The sequence below is a fragment of the Canis lupus genome, chromosome 32 (assembly GCF_003254725.2).
Source record: "Canis lupus dingo isolate Sandy chromosome 32, ASM325472v2, whole genome shotgun sequence".
Classification (NCBI taxonomy): Eukaryota; Metazoa; Chordata; class Mammalia; order Carnivora; family Canidae; genus Canis; species Canis lupus.
This window is the reverse complement of record NC_064274.1, coordinates 23,349,727-23,369,860: the sequence shown is the minus strand read 5'-3', so window position 1 is coordinate 23,369,860 and position 20,134 is coordinate 23,349,727. Positions and strand designations below refer to the sequence as shown.

General features: G+C 36.1%; 1 protein-coding gene across 4 annotated transcripts in view; it reads right to left on the bottom strand.

Annotated features, from left to right (window-relative positions):
- BANK1 (B cell scaffold protein with ankyrin repeats 1) overlaps nucleotides 1–18,287 on the bottom strand; it is a 280,683-nt gene extending 262,396 nt beyond the window's left edge. For 2 of the 4 annotated variants that reach the window (XM_025423141.3, XM_025423148.3), the window contains exon 1: nucleotides 17,694–17,800. In XM_025423141.3, coding sequence (XP_025278926.1) covers nucleotides 17,694–17,748 — 55 coding nt within the window. In that variant the 5' untranslated portion in view covers nucleotides 17,749–17,800. Of the gene's footprint in view, nucleotides 1–17,693; nucleotides 17,801–18,087 lie in introns of those variants that run through there. The other 2 variants (XM_025423160.3, XM_049104948.1) reach the window with 2 other exon arrangements.
- Nucleotides 18,288–20,134: the final 1,847 nt, after the last annotated feature.

Sequence of the window (20,134 nt, the reverse complement as noted above, 5' to 3'; positions counted from 1 at the left end):
GCTGATTTATAAAAATATAAAGATTTTAGTTTCTTCTAATGAGAAAAAATCCATGGCTTATGTTGTTTATTAAGGAATGAATTCATATGTATAATTTAATTCACTAAAATCATTAAATCATTTGCTTAAAATCTGCCTTATTTCACCAATATGATTTTGTCTGTCATATATGGCCAAACTGCCTGTATTCAGACAAAGAACACGATATTTGAAATTATGTAGCTAAAATTTGGATGGTAATTCTAAAGTGAATATTGGTTTATGATATTTATCCAAACTGTATAATGTAACATAGATGGTGAAGGGTGGGGATTTATAGCACATGTGGTCATGTAAAAGCAATTTTAAAAGTATTCTATTTCCAGGACACCTGGGTAGCTCAGCAGTTGAGCATCTGCCTTCGGCTCCGAGCATGATTCCGGGTCCAGGGATCAAGTCCCATGTTGGGCTCCCTATGAGGAGCCTGCTTCTCCCTCTCTGTGTCTCTATGTCTCTCATGAATAAATAAATAAAATCTAAAATAATAATAAGAATAACAATAAAAGTATTCCATTTCATACTAACTTTTTTTTTCAGACTTTTACAAAAATTGTTGTTTTACTATTATTAATTACCAGTCTCCAGGTGCCATTTTAGGAAAACTAACAGCCCAGAAGTCAGGCTTTAACCTGGTTACAAAAGCCAAAGTTAAAAAAATTAATGTTAAATTACTTTACCCATGGCTGATATTTTGCACAAGATTAAATACTAAATTCTATTCTGAACTGAAGTAATGAAGCACAGGAAATTCCTGATGGGACTATTTTCATTCATATTTGACATTTGGAAATGTATAATATAATAAAATCTGTGCATGAATTCTTTTAAAAATGTGAACTTTCTGACAAAGAAATAGGATTTTTGAGTATGAAGAAACAAAGAATTTTTACAACTGTTTTTATATTTCTTCTCTCTTATTAAAATATATAAGGAGAAGCTCTATACCATATAAAGTTTTAGAGATAGAGCTAACAAGGATTTTTAAAGTAAATGTTTTACATTTATTCTCAATTTTAGTAATCTGTTTTATTTATTGAATCTTATTGCTTAATTACTTACATGTAAACACAGTGTAGAGAAATAGCTATCCAACTACTGAATTTTCCTTTATATTTTTTCTGAACACAAAAAAATAAGATACTATAAGTATTTAAAAATTTTACTGCTTGAACTTAAAGAATTCTTATATTTTAACATAGTTTATAATCACAAGCAAAGTTGAAAATCAGACAGACCTAAAATATATAGAGAGACAAATGATACAATTCATTCTTTGGAAATTATTAATATGTCCAGACAGCCTTATTTAACACATAACTGTCCCTTTCTTGATCTTGACCCTCATTACTGTAACACTATTTCTGGTTTAATTTCTTTTTTAATGTTTTATTTGAACTCCATTTTGTTAACATACAGTGTTATATTAGTTTGAAGTGTACAATATAGTGATTCAACAGTTCCATATGTCACCTGTGCTCATCATTACAAGTGCACTCCTTAAACCCCATCATCTACTTAAACTGTTCCAACATTTGATAGTCTCATTCATTGCTTAGATTGTCAGATCAAACATTTTGACATTTATGCAAGAGACTTTCCATAATCATCCATAATTATCAAAATGTTGACAATACCTCCATATCAATTTCATAATCATTTATATCTTTTCATATATTTACTTAATAATCACTTAATGATTATTATTCAAAACAAATGTTCAGACCTTAATAGATATAAAGATTATGAAGCACAATTCCTGCCTTAGAGGAACTTACATATTATAAGAAGGAAATGGATTTTTAGAAATTACCTCAACACAAGGTACTTTATTATAATATTGCATTAAGATCCATGTTGAGAAATCTTCTAACTTTTTTTATCCTAGGTTTAATGTAAAAGTATTATCTTGAAAAGAAAGTACCAATAATTCTTCAATATTACAAATTGCAAAATTGAATTATTTAAACATTTAAAAGATTTAAATCTTACAAAATGTCTCTTTCGACATAAAAGAGTGAAAATATATCATAAATTAATGTGCAAATCACAGTGAACATTACAAGACCATATATACTACGTGAGCTCTTTTATGAATGCACACAAACTCATATAATTCAAGATAAATATTATCAATACTAATTTCTGAGGGGAAGACTGTGTATTATAGTATACTATAATTTTATTCTTATATTATTCTCTATTTTTCAAATGTTTTACAATGCACATACATTACTTTTATAAGAAAATACCCTTAGAAATTATCACATATGGTTTTATTCATGGCTAACCAGCCTGACTCCAACCATTTATCATTAGGAGAAAATAATCTCAAAATAAATCTCTACTAGGATTCAAAATGGTTCATATTCAGATATTAAACAAAGTGTGACCATAAAATAATATCAGTGACCATTGGAGGCACATCTACATCAGTTGCCTCTCAGAGTATCTCTGTCCTTCAAAGGGTTGGGATGGAAAAGACTATGTATTGGAAGCTGACAGCATCTAGCACACTAACCCTACAAGAAGTTTAGCCAAATATAACAAGACAGCCACACTCCTCAACCTGGTTAAGTTGTTTCAGTTTCTTAACCTGAGAAACAGTAGAGACTGACTCCTAATTCCTAGAGATAAAATCTGAATAGGTCCTGGCCTTCAGCAGTCACTGCTAAGCATAGTGGTAATTATGACAGTGGTGATGATAATTTTTTTATGATAGTAATTATAATAAAGGCTACCTAAATGGAGCTAGTGCATAATATGTGCCTGTGACTATTCTGGTGTTTTACAAGAATGAACTTCTTTTAACCTCATGACAACCCTGTGAACAAGTGCTCTTCATATCCCATTTTGCACTTGTGGTGCCTACGGCACTGAGAAAGTAAATACTTTGCCGAAGCTCACATGTCTGTACTAGTAGGAATTGTAATAGCAACAGCAGCCAGTAGCAGTAATGATAAAAATTATTAAACTGGCAAAAACACCCAAAGTGAACAATAACAGGACTCCTTTTTTTTATTTCACTATAAAAATAGTGAATTCCAGAGAGATGTTTCAATAATGAGTAAGGATATATCTTGTCAAAGATAACCACCTAAGGATAATATTGATATGCTGTTTATATTTTATAAAAGCTTATTTCCTCATGGTTTCATCCAATGCTTTCACTAAACCAATGGTATGTGAAGTCTAATGCAAACAGCCTGATCTGTGGTATGCATGCTACTCTTCGTCCTTGTGGGGTCCACATGTGTTTAAAAATCTGCATTCATTTCCTATTGCTGCTATATAAAATCACCACAAACTTGCGGCATAAAGCAACAGATTTATTATCTGACAGTTTTGAAGGTTAGAAGCCTGAAACCAGTCTCACTAGGCTAAAATCAAGATGTTGGCAGCACTATATTCCTTGGAGACCTTAGGAAAGAATCCATTTATTTTTATTTTCCAGTTTCTAAAAGCTATCCACAGATCCTGGCTCTTGGCCCCATTCCTCCATCTTCAAGCCAGCAAAATTGGGCTAAGGCCTTCTCATGCTACTATGCCCCTGGTTTCTCTCTTCTGCTTTCACTTATAAGGACCTTTGTGATTACACTGGGCCCACCTGGATAATCCATGATAACCTCCCCATCTCAAGGTAAACTGATTAGCAATCTTAATTCCATCTGCAACCTTAATTTCTCTTTGCCATGTAACCTAACATATTCATAACTCCAGAGATCAAGATGTGGACACCTTTGGGGAGCTAGTATTCTATCAAACATCTGAACACTATTTTCAGCTCTAGGTTCTTTTCTTCCTTTCCTAAAGCCTTCTGAAGTAAAATAGATATATGTGCAAGTACACTTTCTGCTTCCTCACAGAGTGTTTGCAGGATGACCTTGATTAAATAAATGATCGTTTTTTAGATTTCTCACTGAGTCAAAGCAAATGATACATTAGAAATTTTCTGAGTCGATTAAAGGGGTTTGAAAATTCCTTTGAAGATGCAAAGCATTAGGCAAATGCAAACTATTAGGCTTGCATTTTTGAGTACTCTTCATTGCAGCCATTTTGCAATATATTTTAATCACATCTATATTACAGCCTTGATGATTTTAAATATCCTAACAGCCTTCATTAAATACATTGTTTTTCTAACATTATGCCATAGATGTTTCACTTCTTGTTACTTCATTCAACTCTAAGGGTCTTGAAAAGAGCAAAACTTTCTAAAGTTTACAATTATTAGTTAGAAACAGTGGTTGCTTATTTTATCCCTTGTAAAGAATGTTTCGATGTTGACCTATTAATGAGTAACAATATAATTTACTCATTTTCTGTTAAAATGACTTTTTATATATACACGGCTACTTCATTGACTATAAAAATGGAAATATCCACATGGGAGGGAATGCTTTTCTGAGTGTACGCACGTGCTTGTGTGAGAATAAAATGAGTTCATTTCAGAGAGTTAATATATTGGCTGGGAGATCAGGCTTTGGAGTCAGGCTGTCTTGGAATCTAAATTCAGCCAGATTCAAGCGAATAATTAACCTCTCTGAGCTTGGATTCCTCACTTGCAACATATAGATAATACCACTTATGAAATCTGTTGTTGTGAGAATTAAATGAGATAAACTATGTGAAGAATTTATCATCATTCCTGACACCTTTAAGTCCTAACTAAAACTTCATTTCAACCATTTCAATAAGGCGAAATTGGCCTTTGAAGGATAGCATTTGCCAGTAGGTAGGGATGCCAATTCCCTACATAGTGACAGGGAATCATAGAGAGTCATTCCCTTTAGAATACTTCTTCAATCCTGATTCAGTCAAGGACAGTGTCTCAGATTGGGGGCTCTTGCAATTTCATGAACTCTAACACTATCAAATTGAGGTTGACCTATGTGCCCAAAACCTGTCCCTACCTATAATTTTTAAACATTATTTTATTTCCAATCTGTTTATTTGTTTTGTTTTGTTCAATATGTTTATTTGTATGGTCACCTTCTCTTTATGGCGAGTGGTAATGAGTTTTCATTTACGGTAGTGATAAAAATGTTCCTTTAAAATATATTTAAGCTAAAAAAATTAAAGAAAATTTTTTTCTTAAACAAGAGGGTACTATAACCAAAAATTGAGGAAGGTTTTGTGAGAACGACTGAAATTTGCAAAACTCTGTCCCTGGGGGCTGTACTCATGACTGCATTCTGAAATAAGTAGTGACTTTCTGGAACAGAAGTTATGCATCAGGAGTTATCCTCAGTAGTCACAGTAAACACTCTTAGCTGTAGCTCACCCGGCTAACTAGTTCTCATAACCAAATTATTAAGATTTCAGCAATGAAGGTTTTTGAGTCATCTAATGTTCAGTTAGAGTGTAGATAAGAAATAATGCCACTCAGCTTTTCCCATCCTTACTTCTCTAAAATACAGTCCCTGAGGGCTGGAGCTACCTTTTTATGTATTTTTTGAACCTAGCACAGATCAAGAATAAATGTTTGAAGAGTAAATGAATACAGGATAATTACTCATGCATAAGACAATAGAGTAATTGGTCCACTCTTTCTTGATGGATAGCCTCAATCCCAGATACCTAGAAGAAGTAATTTTAATTTCTGCAATGTTTTTCTCTTAAAATAAGATATAGTAATTGGATTATTATTATGAGCCAATCATTCTCATGAGTAATTAATGTGATCATCAATATTCATAATGTCTTCTGGGCATCAGAGAGGTCACGTGGCTCATTAATGACAGAGCCATTACTTAAGCCATTACTTAATCCTGTGCTTTTTTTACTTCAAATCCAGGGCAATGAAAAAGTATTTCCTATATTATTAAAGACTATTTAGTCTTGGGATGCCTGGTTGGCTCAGTGGTTGAGCATCTGCCTTTGGCTCAGGGCATGACCCTGGGTCCCGGGATCCAGTCCTGCATCAGGCTCCCTTTGAGAGCCTTCTCCCTTTGTCTATGCCTCTATCTCTCTCTCTGTCTCTCATGAATAAATAAAAATAAAATCTTTTAAAAAATTTAAACAACAAAAAACTATTCAGTCTTTCTTTAGATTAATAATAGTTTTATATGGAAGATGATGTAGTCTTTACCCAATAAATCATTGTGGATTTTCCTTTTTCTTTTGTTTTTAAACACTGTACAATAGATTTACATGAGGAGATAGCAAAATTGAAATACTTATGAATGACAAGTCACCAAAGCCATACAAATGTAACTTTAAAGTGCATACACAAATATTAAATATATTAACACTGCAAAGCTGAACAAGTAAAATTGTTAAAAGTCAACATAGAAAAATAAAAGCTAGAAGAACATATACCATGTTTTTTCCTACATTTTTAGTTGCTGTACATATTTCAATTATGTGCATTTATTATTCTAGAAAAAAAGAATAATAAAACAAAATTATTCCATTCTAGACACACATGGAGAATATTAAATTTCATTTGCTTTTAGATCCTAATCCTATTTTTTCTATTTGCTCCAGAAGATATTTTAATAAGCCAAATATTCTAAGTTATATTAAAAGGCTATAGTAAAAATAACTAAACTAGTTGTTATCAAATTAAAAAAATTAACTTAATATTGGAAAATGCCCTAAAATTATCTTTGTGTAAAAGGTGTCGTGAATTTTTAATATTTTTTTCATAATTAAAGAAAGTGCTTCTGCAAACCAAACAATTTGAAAAAGAAAACCAAAACCAGGGTCATTATGTAAGGTTAGATTTACATTTTAGAAATAGGGCATTCAGAAATGGCTACAACTTCGTTTATCCTTTTTCATAAACTTAATTTGACTACCTTACCGTCATTCTTGTGCTACCAGCAAATCAGCAAGCATCTATTCATGTGCTTACCTCTGCTAAATGGATGCCAGAAGCTACTCCTCCCTTTAAAGAGCATCCAATCTATTTGAGTAATGAATAGATTCATTGTCTTATTACTGTTGTTTACATGCACTGTTTGTCAATCTCCAAGACATAAAATTGTCAGTTTAAACTCTTTGCATTTATATAAATTACTGTTGTTTCCATTAGGAAAATATGTCAGCGGTAATTTATTTGGGTGACTCCTAATAACCTATTTGCTTCAAAGATGTGTCTTACTGACAAACATTTCTAACATGGAAACATTCGGGTTATGGCCAGGTATTCAAATTGATCTTCATTCTGGAACATTTTGATGAATACAATCCCAGTATTCAAACAATGTGAGACCACTTACATAGTTTACATGATTATTGAGATAGTGGCAGGTTTACATAGTCTGAAATGTGAAAATATCTGTAAAATCAATTGCTCAGTTGAGCCACATACAGCTATTGACATACCAACTGCATAAGCACACACACTCCAAAACATCCTTATATTTAGAATACCATATGCATATTCTGAGTTTTATTTCATTTATACAACTTTACTTTCTCTAACAGATAATCCCCTTCTGATTTTCCTCCCATTTTTTTCTGGCACATTCCACAATCAAAGCACTCTTTTGAATGATTAGAATTAATCAGAAGGGAATTAAAGAAATAGGCAAATCATATGTGCCCTACACATCCTACCAATGTCATTTTCCCTACTCTGTGTATCCTCTTGTGTTTCTATTCCTAATATGCGCCCATCTCCCTCTTGTTCAAAAGGTGGCCAGAGCACTAAAGAAAATCTAGCTAAAAGTAGTGTTACCAATCTCTGGTTTGAAAGAACTATCCTCTCAAGAACTATCTGCCATTTCACAGGGGTGAAAATTTGGTGCCAAAAAAAAAAAAAACAAACAAACAAAAAAAAAAACTTCCTCTCTACCAGTGGTAAGATAACAATGCATTCCATGGTTAAATACATTTGTGAAACAATGGATTAGAGAAAATTGAGGATGCATTGTTAGTTGCAGAATTTCTCAGACCTTCGTAATGTCCCAGTATGCACATTTAAAACTTATTTTACACACTTTTTCCAAGGAACATACATGCTACACAACACAGTTTGAGCAGCACAATATTAAAGAAAGCAGGCCCTGGGAGAATGAGCTCAGGATTTTCACGTATTGGCCATCAGATAAAAGAAGTTGTGAGTCACCCTTCATAATGTCCAATGCGGCCACCCATTTACTCATCCAGCAACAGACATGATAACTATCAATCACAGTCCACCTACTATGCTGCAAGTATTACCAAATGTTCTTTCCTCTTTTCATCATGAGGTACAAATGGATCTTGTAACAGAATTACCTAAAGAGTGAGGAGCCTAGATTTTTATATGCACCAGATGAGAAAATTATTCTAACGAGTCATAAAGTAATAAAATATTTTAAAATAATAAAATAAAATATGAACCAACTTTTTAAAGAATCTTCTGTATTTTCCTAAGGAGAAGCAGAAATGAAATGTGTGTTAATTGCTAACTTCTCAGCACACTGGTCCTCACAAAAGAAATAGAAAAGCTCCCCCTTTCTTTCCATAATTACAAATGCTTTCTAATGGGATGCCTAGGTGGCTCAGTGGTTGAGCATCTGCCTTCAGCTCAGGACGTGATCTCCAAGTTTTGGGATCAAGTCCCACAACAGGCTCCTGCATGGAGCCTACTTCTCCCTCTGCCTCTGTCTCTACCTCTCTCTGTCTCATGAATAAATAAATGAAACCTTTTAAAAAATGCTTTCTAATTACCCATAGGTTACTCAGAACTAGAAATTTTCTTAGGACCTTTCTATTATTCTTTTGATTTAAACTCTTTGGAGAACAAACTGCTTAGACATAATTCAAGCAATTCCGAATATATCACTTGAGCTTTACCTATACAGCTATACCAAATATTATTTTTACCTTTATTAGAAATCCCTTCATTTCAAAAGGTAAGAGGCTTAATCAACTCCACTGTGATCCAGTTTCTGTGTGTGTGTTTTTTTCTTTGTGGGGAGTGGCAGAGGGGATGAAGGATAATATATGGATAATATATAAATCATCTTCAAGAGTAAAGAAATGAAAAATTAATCACATTTTTATTTTAAAATAATATAACACGAAAACAGAATTTTCAAAATGGGAGAAAAATGTTCTTTACCCATTAACTATTTTCCCTGAAGACAACACATAATTTCACATATAGAATCATATAATTTGTTTTCATAGCATATTATAGGTTTATACAGGTTCAATCTATAGGGAATATCCAGAGAAACATGTTTGAAATATTACTGTGTTTAATACAGCAATTAGAAAAATTAAACAGGAAACTGAAAGAACATTTATATGAGGCTCTCCATCTGGACATTCATTTAAGTATATGACACCAGAAGCACAGAGAAGGAGCCATGTAAACACCTTCCTTCTAATAAAAGTGAAATTTGAATACTATCTCATGCTGAAAGTAGTAACATTTGTCATTTACTGAGCACCGACTATTAATGCTCCAGGCACTTCACAAACAGAATCACATGTAATTATATTGAAAATAAGTATGTTATGTATTCTAGATATAAGAAATTAGATTTTAGATGAGAAATTTGCTCAGCCAAGGAATAAGTAAGTGACACTTCCCATATTTAAGCTGATATAGATTTATATAGATATTGGTATAGACAATCCACAAATGTGGACACACTTAGTTGTCCTTAAAATATTATTTATCAATGTTAAATTGGAAAAATGTATAGGAAAACAGGTGAGAGATAGGAAATTAGTTTACTCTGTAATAATAATTAAAATCTTGATATATTTTAAACTATAATTCTATATGCATATCCAAAGATCTATCTTAAATTTCTTTTTAAAAGGCATTGCATGCTTTTTTTCATTGTAGCATTTTATACAGTTTAATATTAAGTAATAAAATATTAGATATTTTCCTTCCTATATTTTCAATATAAAGGTCACAATTAATGATTCAAGGAATAAATTTTGTGAGAAAATTCATTTACATGGAAAGACATTTTAAATATAGAAAGCCATATCTTGTTACATTTGTTCACAGAACCACATCAGGAAAGTTCAACTCTCATGTGGTTATAACATAAGTGAGTGGAAAGTTTCCAACTTTGTCATTTGATTTAAATAAACCAAGTTACTATATATTTCTTCTGAAACCTAGGACCTTTAACACACAGAATTTTCTACTCAAATTAATCCAATAGAAGACTTACCAGCATTTAAAGTTGATTCTTCCCAAATAAGTGTATAAATATAATACCATTTGGATGGAATGAAAGGCATTTATTTTTGTTGGTGCAGATCCAGCAAATAGGAGATGGCTCGTGAGCCAGAAGTTCTTGGGATTCTGGCACCAGTCTGTTCCAGGTGCCAACAGCTGGTTCAGTGGCTTCTGATTCCCCAGCTTCCTGATGGTGGTAAAATAGCAGATTCCCCCTGGCCAGTTATGAAAACTGGTTCCTGTAGCCTAGTTTGGAAAATTACTCCTGATGGCCCGACTAAGGAGTTCTCCCAAACCTCTTACATCAATTATGTAAAAACCTAATTTCCTATATCAAGGTTCTTTTTGTTTAAAATGGTTGGGTTGCTTTCATTAAATGCCCTTAAATCAAGTGTTACACACTATTCCGATTGTTTCATGGAAGGAGAAGTAGATAAGTTAGTCTCTAAATCGAAGTGGAAGAATGAAAGACTACCTAATAATAAGCAAGAAAATTATGGAAAAGAAAATCTCTTGGGATAACTTTCTCTAGCAGATATTGGTTTGGAAATAAACACAGTAGTGGAGCAGAATAAAGAATTCAGAATGCAGATTCCAGGATATATGAGGCTTCATCACATGGCAAAGGTGGTACAGTTGACATCTGAACAATTTGGGGGCTAGAGGCACCAGCCTTCCATGCAGTCGAAAATACTGTGTCTAACTTGTGACTCTCCAAAAACTTAACTACCGAACGCCTACTATACACCAGAGGCCTTCTCAATAACATAAACAGTTGATTAACACAGTTTGGATATGTATTATATACTATATGATCACAATACAAGCTAAGAGTAAAGAAAATGTCAAGAAAATCATATGAAAGAGAAAATACATTTGCAGTACTATACTGTATTTATCAGAAAAAAAATGTATAAGTGCACACATAGTTTAAGGGCCAACTGTATTTCAATTTACTGGAAAGAGTACAGTTCACTTAATAGATGCTGATTTCTCAACTGGCTGCTCTTATTTTGAAAAACTTAATCCCCCAGGGGGACTGAAATATCAGCTAGTACACTATGTTACTTTTATACCCCCTCCTCCTTTTTCACTAAGATAAATGTCACAGGCATTCTCTCACTCTGTATGCCTCAAGTTATTTTATTTTATTATTTTTAAAAGATTTTATTTGTTTATTTATTGAAGATTTTTATTTATTTATTAGAGACACACACAGAGAGAGAGAGAGAGAAGCAGAGACACAGGCAGAGGGAGAAGCAGGCTCCATGCACGGAGCCTGACATGGGACTCCATCCAGGGTCTCCAGTATCAGGCCCTGGGCTGAAGGTGGGGCTAAGCCGCTAAGCCACCGGGGCTGCCCTAAGATTTTATTTATTTATTCATAAGAGACACAGAGAAGAGAGAGGCAGAGACATAGGCAGAAACATAGGCAGAGGGAGAAGCAGGCTACCTGCAGGGAGCCAGGTGTAGGACTCAATCCCAGGACCCCAGAATCACGCCCTGAGCCAAAGGCAAGTTGCTCAACTACTGAGCCACCCAGGGGCCCCTGTATGCTTCAATTTATATAAATTTTTAAAATTTGCTCAAAACAGTATGTTATCAATTTTTAAGGCAAAAAAATTAAAACAATATTGTTATAATTTTATAATTAATATTTTATAACTACATAATTCAAAATTCTAAACTTCTTAACGGCACTTAACTCTTAGAATATTAATCTGAGTGAATTATTTCCTCACCAACTCTAGGGACTTCAAGTATAGAGACAAAAATAATTGCTTGGATTTTCTTCAAATTTCAGTAATAAAGTGAGAGAATTTCAAATATTCTTATCAGGAGGACTACCAGATTCATAAGGCACCCTACTCTCAGTGCACAAAAGATGTAATTTACAGATTGTTTGACTTCAGATGAAAGATTCATAGCAGACATCATTTTAACAATAACAACAACTTTCTAAAAAAAGAAGCAGCTTTACAGAAACAGAGAAGAGGCAAGTATTTGAGAAATATAGGTATTCTGGTCCAAATCTTCTTTTCCTCCAAAGAAAAAAAGAGAGAGAGAGAGAGAGAGAGAGAAACTCATTCAAACTAGCTCACCTAAGAAGAAGGGAATTGTAAGAATACCGCAGCCATTTATGGGGATCAGATCAGAAAAATGAATACAGCTGGGTGTTACCGGGCCTGGCAATGGAAAGTCCAAAACTAAGATCACCTCTCTCTTTCAATCCTCCTCAATTCCTCAACTCATCTTTCTAATCATCCATCGTGGACAAGAGTCCACTGGCTGTCATCTCCTATTGTGGGTCATTGAACATTACCCTTCCACTGACAACAGTCTCATTCTCTGTTTTGAAAGGAAAGGCTTCATTAAGTCCAACAACTCTGTAAAAGCCACACAGCACACACATCATTGGCCAGTAAGCAAAAGCAACAAGCTACTTCTGAATTTAGTGCCTGTTCTTGACCCACATGACTGTATCCAGGAATCTGAATGATACAGAGTTTTATCCATTTCACAGGGGTATGGACAGGACATGATAAAGAATGAATCTCTGGTCCATAGATAAGTGCCCGAAGTAGAGGAAGTTCTAAATCTTTATTGAAAAGTTATGAGAGAATTAAGGAAATTATCTCATTAACTGAAATGAGGGTAGAATTTTGCTTCAATTTTATCTCACTGACTTTCTCATTAGTGACTCAGTAGTTCACTAATTGTACTAAAAATCCAGTTGTCTTCTGAGATTGTATATCAGTCTATTAAATCTAAATAAAAGGAGATCAACCAATGAGAAAAACATGTAAATCCTAGAGATTCTTCACACAGTTCCAAGAAATACTCTACAGTTTGTCATTCTAGTGACATGATTTTTATAGAATCACACTACATTGATATGGTATGTTTCTTCCTCACGTCTTTGATGTGGATGTTTCTCCACTTTCTGTATCCTTCCTAAAAAGATACAATGACCTAGAAGTTACAACTTTAATAGTTTAGAAAGGTTCTTATAGGAAATGAAATAACACGATGAATTATTACACACTTTCTTCTAATTATACTGAATACTATAACTTCTTATTCAAAGTAGGTGCTAATCTTCTGATGATCTCACTTATCAAAGTAATGTGATATCCGTACCATATGAATTCAAAGTAGTAATAAATGCAGTCTTAAAGGCCAGAATTTCAAGTGGTCTTGCCATTATGCTATTTTTCTGAAAGTTAGGCATGATCCTACCTATGGCTAAATTAGAACAAAAAATGACAGATGCCTGGGTGGCTCAGTGGTTGAGTACCTGCCTTCCACTCAGGGCATGATCCTGGTGTTCCGGGATCGAGTCCTACATTGCGCTTCCTTCAAGGAGCCTACTTCTCCCTCTACCTATGTCTCTGCTTCTCTATATATATTTAAATAAATCTTAAAAAAAAAAAGAAAAAGAAAAATCTTAAAAAAAAAAATGGAGTATTGTTCCTAAACAAAGGGTGAGAGTTAGTCTTCAGCATGGATCATGACCAAAAAATGAGGCACCTAGTAAATGAAATTCCAAGGCAGATACTGTTCTTGTATTTCTTAGGATGTCTTTATAAAGCAGAGCATATTAAAAATGAAGAATGGGAATTACTAATACAGAAAAACAGTAAAAAAGCTTAAAAGAAAGGAAAATATGACACACAGTGTGATAAAACATAACTTATTTTAATTAATTGGATACACAGGAAGTCTTATAAAGCCACAAGACATTGAAAAATTACTTCTCATGATTAAAAAGGGAAGTGGTCTTTCTGGATTATTTCAATGTGGAGCACTAGAAAACAACAAAGAAATTTCTGTTCAGTGGTAAATGTCTAAAGAAAAATCATTCCTTTCTTCTGAGCGAAAAATAAATACAAGAGGGGTATAATTCCATATAATATCCGATATTTTTACCAGTTGGACTATTTCAATATCTGCAGTGAACTTAGATCCATTCTTTATATTTATAACGGCAAAAAATTACAAGGCCATATTAACAACTTATTTTTATAAAATAATAACTTCTGGAATGTTTGCCCTTCCTATTCTTATTTCACAGCTATCTCCAAAGTTACTGTAAGATACCCTGTAATATATAAAGAAAATAATAAAACAGCAATGTAATCCAGGTAATCAGGTAACAGCTATTGAAATTCTTAAAACTTGTGACTCATATTTGGCAGGAATAATATTTCTTTACATTGGATTTTTTTTAAGCAAGCAGTGAATATTTTGGTAAAGTAGATTCTCCTCTTCTTATAATTCAATGAAATATCCCATAATTTTCAGTTTGATCTTTACTTTTCCACATGTATTTACAGATATATTTTTAACTGGGTCACAACTGATACTCTGTGATATAGGAAAATAAAGCATGTTCTCATTTTGTCCTATTAAATTCCCATTTTATTCTTTCCTGTAAATGTTGTAGTCTAATGCCCTTTTAATCAATTTATCCTTAGTTCTTCTCATTGTGGGTTCTTTTTCTCCTTCTCTCAGAACTATTAACCACAATATTTCCCTAAGGATATAGCAATATCTTTCTACAGGAAGCCACACTCCTTCATTTATTTCATGTGGGAGCTTGATGGCTTCGTTCAAGTTTTCCTCCAATTCAATAGACTTTATTTTCTCAATAAAACTCTATCTTTTATATGTAAATATGACACTACTGACTGACCAATGACCTAAGAATTAAAATAATAACTAACATGTATTAAGCAATTACTATTTGCTATGGCACTCTGAAAATCACATGCACTTTCTCTTTTATTCTTCAAAACCACTCTTTCACATAAGTGTTACTGTTCACTCCACTTTTGCTTTTTAAATGGATAAATTGAGATAATGACAGATTTAGTTATTTATCCAAGATCAAACAGCAAATAAGCAAAAGAGTTAGACTGATGGGAGAAGGCCTGAGTCCAGAGGCCATCATTAGTAGGGCATGATCACCTACGACATGTGTTCAGATTGATGTGGTGAAAAAATGCCCTCTAATTTTCCAAGTATACATCACATACATTGCTGTTTAAGTCTGAAACCCTAAGCAATTAGATATCATAGAATTATTCCATATTAAAATGAAATGCCCTAAGAGAGCTACCACTCTTTAAAATCTTAGCAAAAATAACCTTATTGGAATATTTCCAGCTGAAGGAGGCAAGTTTTACCAGTCACCAGAACAGATCCGGGCTATTTCTTTGGAAGGAGAAATGAAGGTTATTTTCTATGTTGGAAGACTGCAGTCAGAATAAAAAGCTTCAAATCTTCAAGAATTTCAAGACAGAGAGACCTAGACAAACTATGTCCCTCACAAATTATACATAAGCATCTAATCTAGCATATAGTGAGACAGGGTAGATGCCTTTTGTTTTTAAACTATTTAAGTCTCTTCATCAAAGGTATCAAATACTGTTAATAAAAAAATACAAAAATTATGAGGTGGGGGATATCTGTGCTTTAATAAATAAACAGTTTTTATTGAAGGTAGCAGTTGAAATGAAATTCGTTTTTAAAATTACTAGTTTAGCAATAATGCAAAGGAAGAATTTCTCATTTGGACATTCGGGGATGGTATCTAGTTAAATATAAACCAGAAAAGTACATTCTAAATGGGATTTTCATCTAATGTGCAATATTTTTACCTTGTTTTAGTACTGAGTATCCTATCTTTCCTGCTTCCATTAAAAGGCAAGTTGGATACTCATAGATCTTTCTGGTGGCACCACACACAGATGTCATTTCAATATACCATACGCCTACTGCTAGAAATATAAAGTTTTCATAGGCATGAAATTGTGCTTACCATTTTATACTCCTATTAACTACACAAATTTGGTAAGGAGATAAAGGATTGTTGGTGAAGCAACAAATAAATGATCTTCAAGTAATTGTTAGTTATGGGGCCACAGGAAAATCACTACTTGGGTCTCAGCTTTCTCTCTAAAATGAAGTTGGACTAACTTTCTCACAATGTGACACCTTAAGGTAAGCCCACCATGTTGTGGAAACACTTGTCCGAAGCAGAAAGAAAGGTCACACAAAAAAACCCTCCATGTGTTAAAGGAATCCATTAGAACTAGTTCCCCTGGAAGACTACTCATACCCACGTACTCAAGACTACTCGAAACTCATACTCATAAGGACTGGGCATGGGTTAATAACAAAAGATAGTTTCTTTTAGAGAGAAAAAAAAAATTCATTACCGTGGCCAAAGGAGGTAAATGAAACAAGTGATAAATTACCACTACTGGGAAGGACCACAGTAAATGGGGGGAAAACACATGGAAGGCACAGGAATAATCAGAATGAGCTAACAGTCGCGTCACGTGTCTCCAGTATTATTCACAGTAGCAAGTACCTCAAAGTGTTCTTGGGAATCAAGTGGGATAAAAGTCATTCTCTGGCTAAACCGTTCAATCAAGAAGTTCGAACAAACCTTCGCCCGCTCTGTTTAAACTAAACTGTTAGGCTGAAATCACAAATGTCAATATATTAACTAACATATCATATCAGGGGCTCTAATCCTCCTGTTGTCATTTAAATTGTCACAAACACACTTCCCATTTTAAGAAAGAGCAGCCTTTCAAAATTCATAAATTGAGGGATCCCTGGGTGGCGCAGCGGTTTGGCGCCTGCCTTTGGCCCAGGGCGCGATCCTGGAGACCCGGGATCGAATCCCACGTCGGGCTCCCGGTGCATGGAGCCTGCTTCTCCCTCTGCCTGTGTCTCTGCCTCTCTCTGTGTGTGTGTGTGACTATCATGAATAAATAAATAAAATCTTTTAAAAAAAATTTACAAATTGAAAATATACACTGGGCAAGAGAAGCAACATCGCCCTAAAAGCTGCTGGCAAGCTATGAGAGCCTGTTCAGTAAGCTCAGAGTTTCACTCCGGTTTCCTGGCTGCGTGTCTCGCTGTGGACCACGGCAGCACTCCTGCCACCCAAGTGAGGGCTTCTTCCCAGTTGCAAAACTGAGCCCTTTTAGCATCATCGCAAAGTTCACAAATGCACGTTGGAAACACAGAAAGAACCGGGTACAGCCGCCTTCAGGTCCATGTGGTCCCTAAATCAAACGTATCCCACCGCTCTGACGGTTCCTAGTTCTCACGAGCGAGCAGAACCCTGCGGCGGGAGGAGGCCGCGCGGGGTAGCGTGTCCCGGAGCGGATCCAGGCGCATCCTGGCCCCTCACCCTCTCCCCGCAGGGCCGGCAGGTGCGGCGGCCCCAGGCCCCAGGCCCCAGGCCCCGGAGACGTGCGCGTCACGGTGCAGCACGCGCGAGGCTCTCAGACGCGTCCCACGGGGGCTGCGGGGGGCGGAGGCGCCGGTGGCCGCGGCTCTGCAAGGCTCCGAGCCCTGGGACGCTGGCGGCCAGCGCGTCCCGGCCGCACTGCCCCCCTCCCCGCCCCCGGGCCGCGGCGGGACCAGGGGAGGCCCCCGCAGCCCGCCCCCTCCCCCCGCGCCGCAGCGGCCCGCGCGCGCCGACACCCACCTGGGGGCGCTGGGCCGCGGCGCCCGCCCGCCCGCACCGACGCGCGGGGCAGCATCTCGGCGGCCGGAGCCCGGGCGCGGACGGCGCCGCCTCAGCTCCTTCCTGGGCGAGCTCCGGGCGGCCACCGCCCCTCGCCAGGGCTGCCCCGGCGCCTCGTGGCCGCCCGCTCCGGAAGCGCAGCGCCCGGGGACTCGGGCCACGGGGCCGCCGCCCGGCCTCGCTCGGAGCCGCGAGGAAGTGAAACTGCCCGGGGCTCGCGCTGGCCTCGCCTCGCCTCGCAGGCTGCCCTGGGTGCCCCCCCGACCCCGACCCCGCCCCCCGCCCCCCGCACCCCGCACCCCGGGTCCTCTGCCCCGCGCAGCTTTTCGCGCGGGGAACCTCGGAGCCACAGTACCTGTGACTTCAGGTGTCCTAGGACGGCCCCGCTCCCGCTTCCGAAAAGACACTCGCCGGGCAAGGGGAGGGAGAAACGTGCAATCCGGTTGTGCAAAGACAGAAGTAGCTACAGATACAGTTAAATTCTTTTAAATAATTTCATGTTGCTCAGACTTTGTAGGCTAGAAGCACAACTTGTAAAGCGATTTAAAATCCCGTGTAAAGTTTATTTCCTTCTCCTGCTCCAGGTCAGAACTGGGTCCAGTAAAAAAAAAAAAAAAAAAAAAAAAAAAAGAATTGGTTGTGGATTGAAATAGGTTCTCCAGATAAGAGTACTCTGTTTGCTTCTTTGGAGATGGAAATCCTCAGGCTGTTCCCGGAGCCTTAATATAAATGTCCCTTTTTCTCTCAAGGATCTCTAAATTAGTCATTAACCTTTGGAAATTGAAAATGTTTCTGGAGATGAGATTGAAGATTTGGTAATAATTCATGGGTTAAATGTCCCTCTCCCTCTTTTAGAAAAGAAATCTAGGGGCACCTGGGTGGCTCAGTTTGGTTAAGCGTCTGCCTTTTGCTCAGGTCAAGTGGTCTTGGGGTCCTGGGATGGAACCCCTTGAGTTGGGCTTCTGCTCCGCCAGGAGTCTGCTTCTCCTCTCCCTCTGTGTGCTTTCTCTCTCTCTCTCTCAAATAAATAAAAAATCTTTTAAAAAAAGAAAGAAAAGAAATCTTTAAAAAAAAAAAGAGAGAGAGAGAGAGAGAGAGAGAACTGTGTAGCAACTGTTTATCCCATACAAAGTCTTTTTTAGTATCCAAAATGATGACTTTTTCACATAACTCAATTTGTTTTTATGGTTTATACCATAATGAAGAAACCTTGGAGAAATATGTGAAATGACAGCAATTTTGAAACTATCACAGTTGTAGTTTTCTGCTTTCCAGTATTTCCTTCAATGTTATTATTAACATTGAGTTGATTTTCTGTATTTGAATTAACAAGAGATTTTATCTAATTTTTGTACTGATATATTGAGAAGTGTGTTGTCTTCTATAAATACCTGTTTGCTAAGAGATCTCAGTACAATAAGGTAAAGACAAGGGGTTTGGTTTGCAGGAGACCTATAAACCTGTGGTAAATATTTTCAAAAATTCACTTCTTAGGAATGTATAAGTCTTTTTAAAACAACCCACTGGGGAGAAAATGTCCTAACTGATGCATTTGCATATATATGTATGTGAGTGTGTGCATGTGTGTGTGTATGTGTGTGTGTATAGATAGATTTTTCACAAAAGATGTTTCAACCATGGTTTCGAAGAGGAAGGGACATAAAAATGGTCCCAATTAAGTGTCCAAATCTTCAAAGACATTTCAGTTTGTTCCATAGAAATACACAATGTTCACTCCCTTTATGCACACAAAAATTTGTGAGTAAGGATAGTCTTCAGGTAGCAAATTGTATCTGTCATATGTATGGAGCAACTTTCCTGGAGGAAGAGCCTTGGACTGAAAATCAGAAGGCTACGGTTACCATCTTGACTCTCCGCTCTGTTTTCTGGGCAACCAGTGCAATTCTGAGTATTTCTGAGCCTTGGACAGTCACTAAATGAGGAAATTTAACTAATTACAATTAAATCTCTCCCAGCTATACAATTTTATGATCCTGTCATCTCTAATATACATTGAATAAAACTTAAAATACACAGGAAAATTAAGTACATTTTCAGATCGTCGCTTAGACATCTGTGTCAATATAATCCTGGTAGATGGAAAAATGAAAGCAAAAATGTGTCTAAAATTTGGGGCTGATCTTTAAAAACTGTTTAATAGGGCTTCATGCTAAAAAATACCAAGAAATCATCCACTAAAGTTCAAAAATTCTTCCAGCTTTGTTTTTGTTTTAGGCACTGAATGAAAATATAACTTCTTCAAAGTTATGAGGTAACATTTAGCTCCTTTATCTGTTTATTCTTGTGTTTCCCTACTGTTGCTGTTAACAGCTACCTTATTTTGTTGTGTATTTTATGTGCCAAACACTATGTAAGTATTTCGCAATGTTCATGTCCTTTGG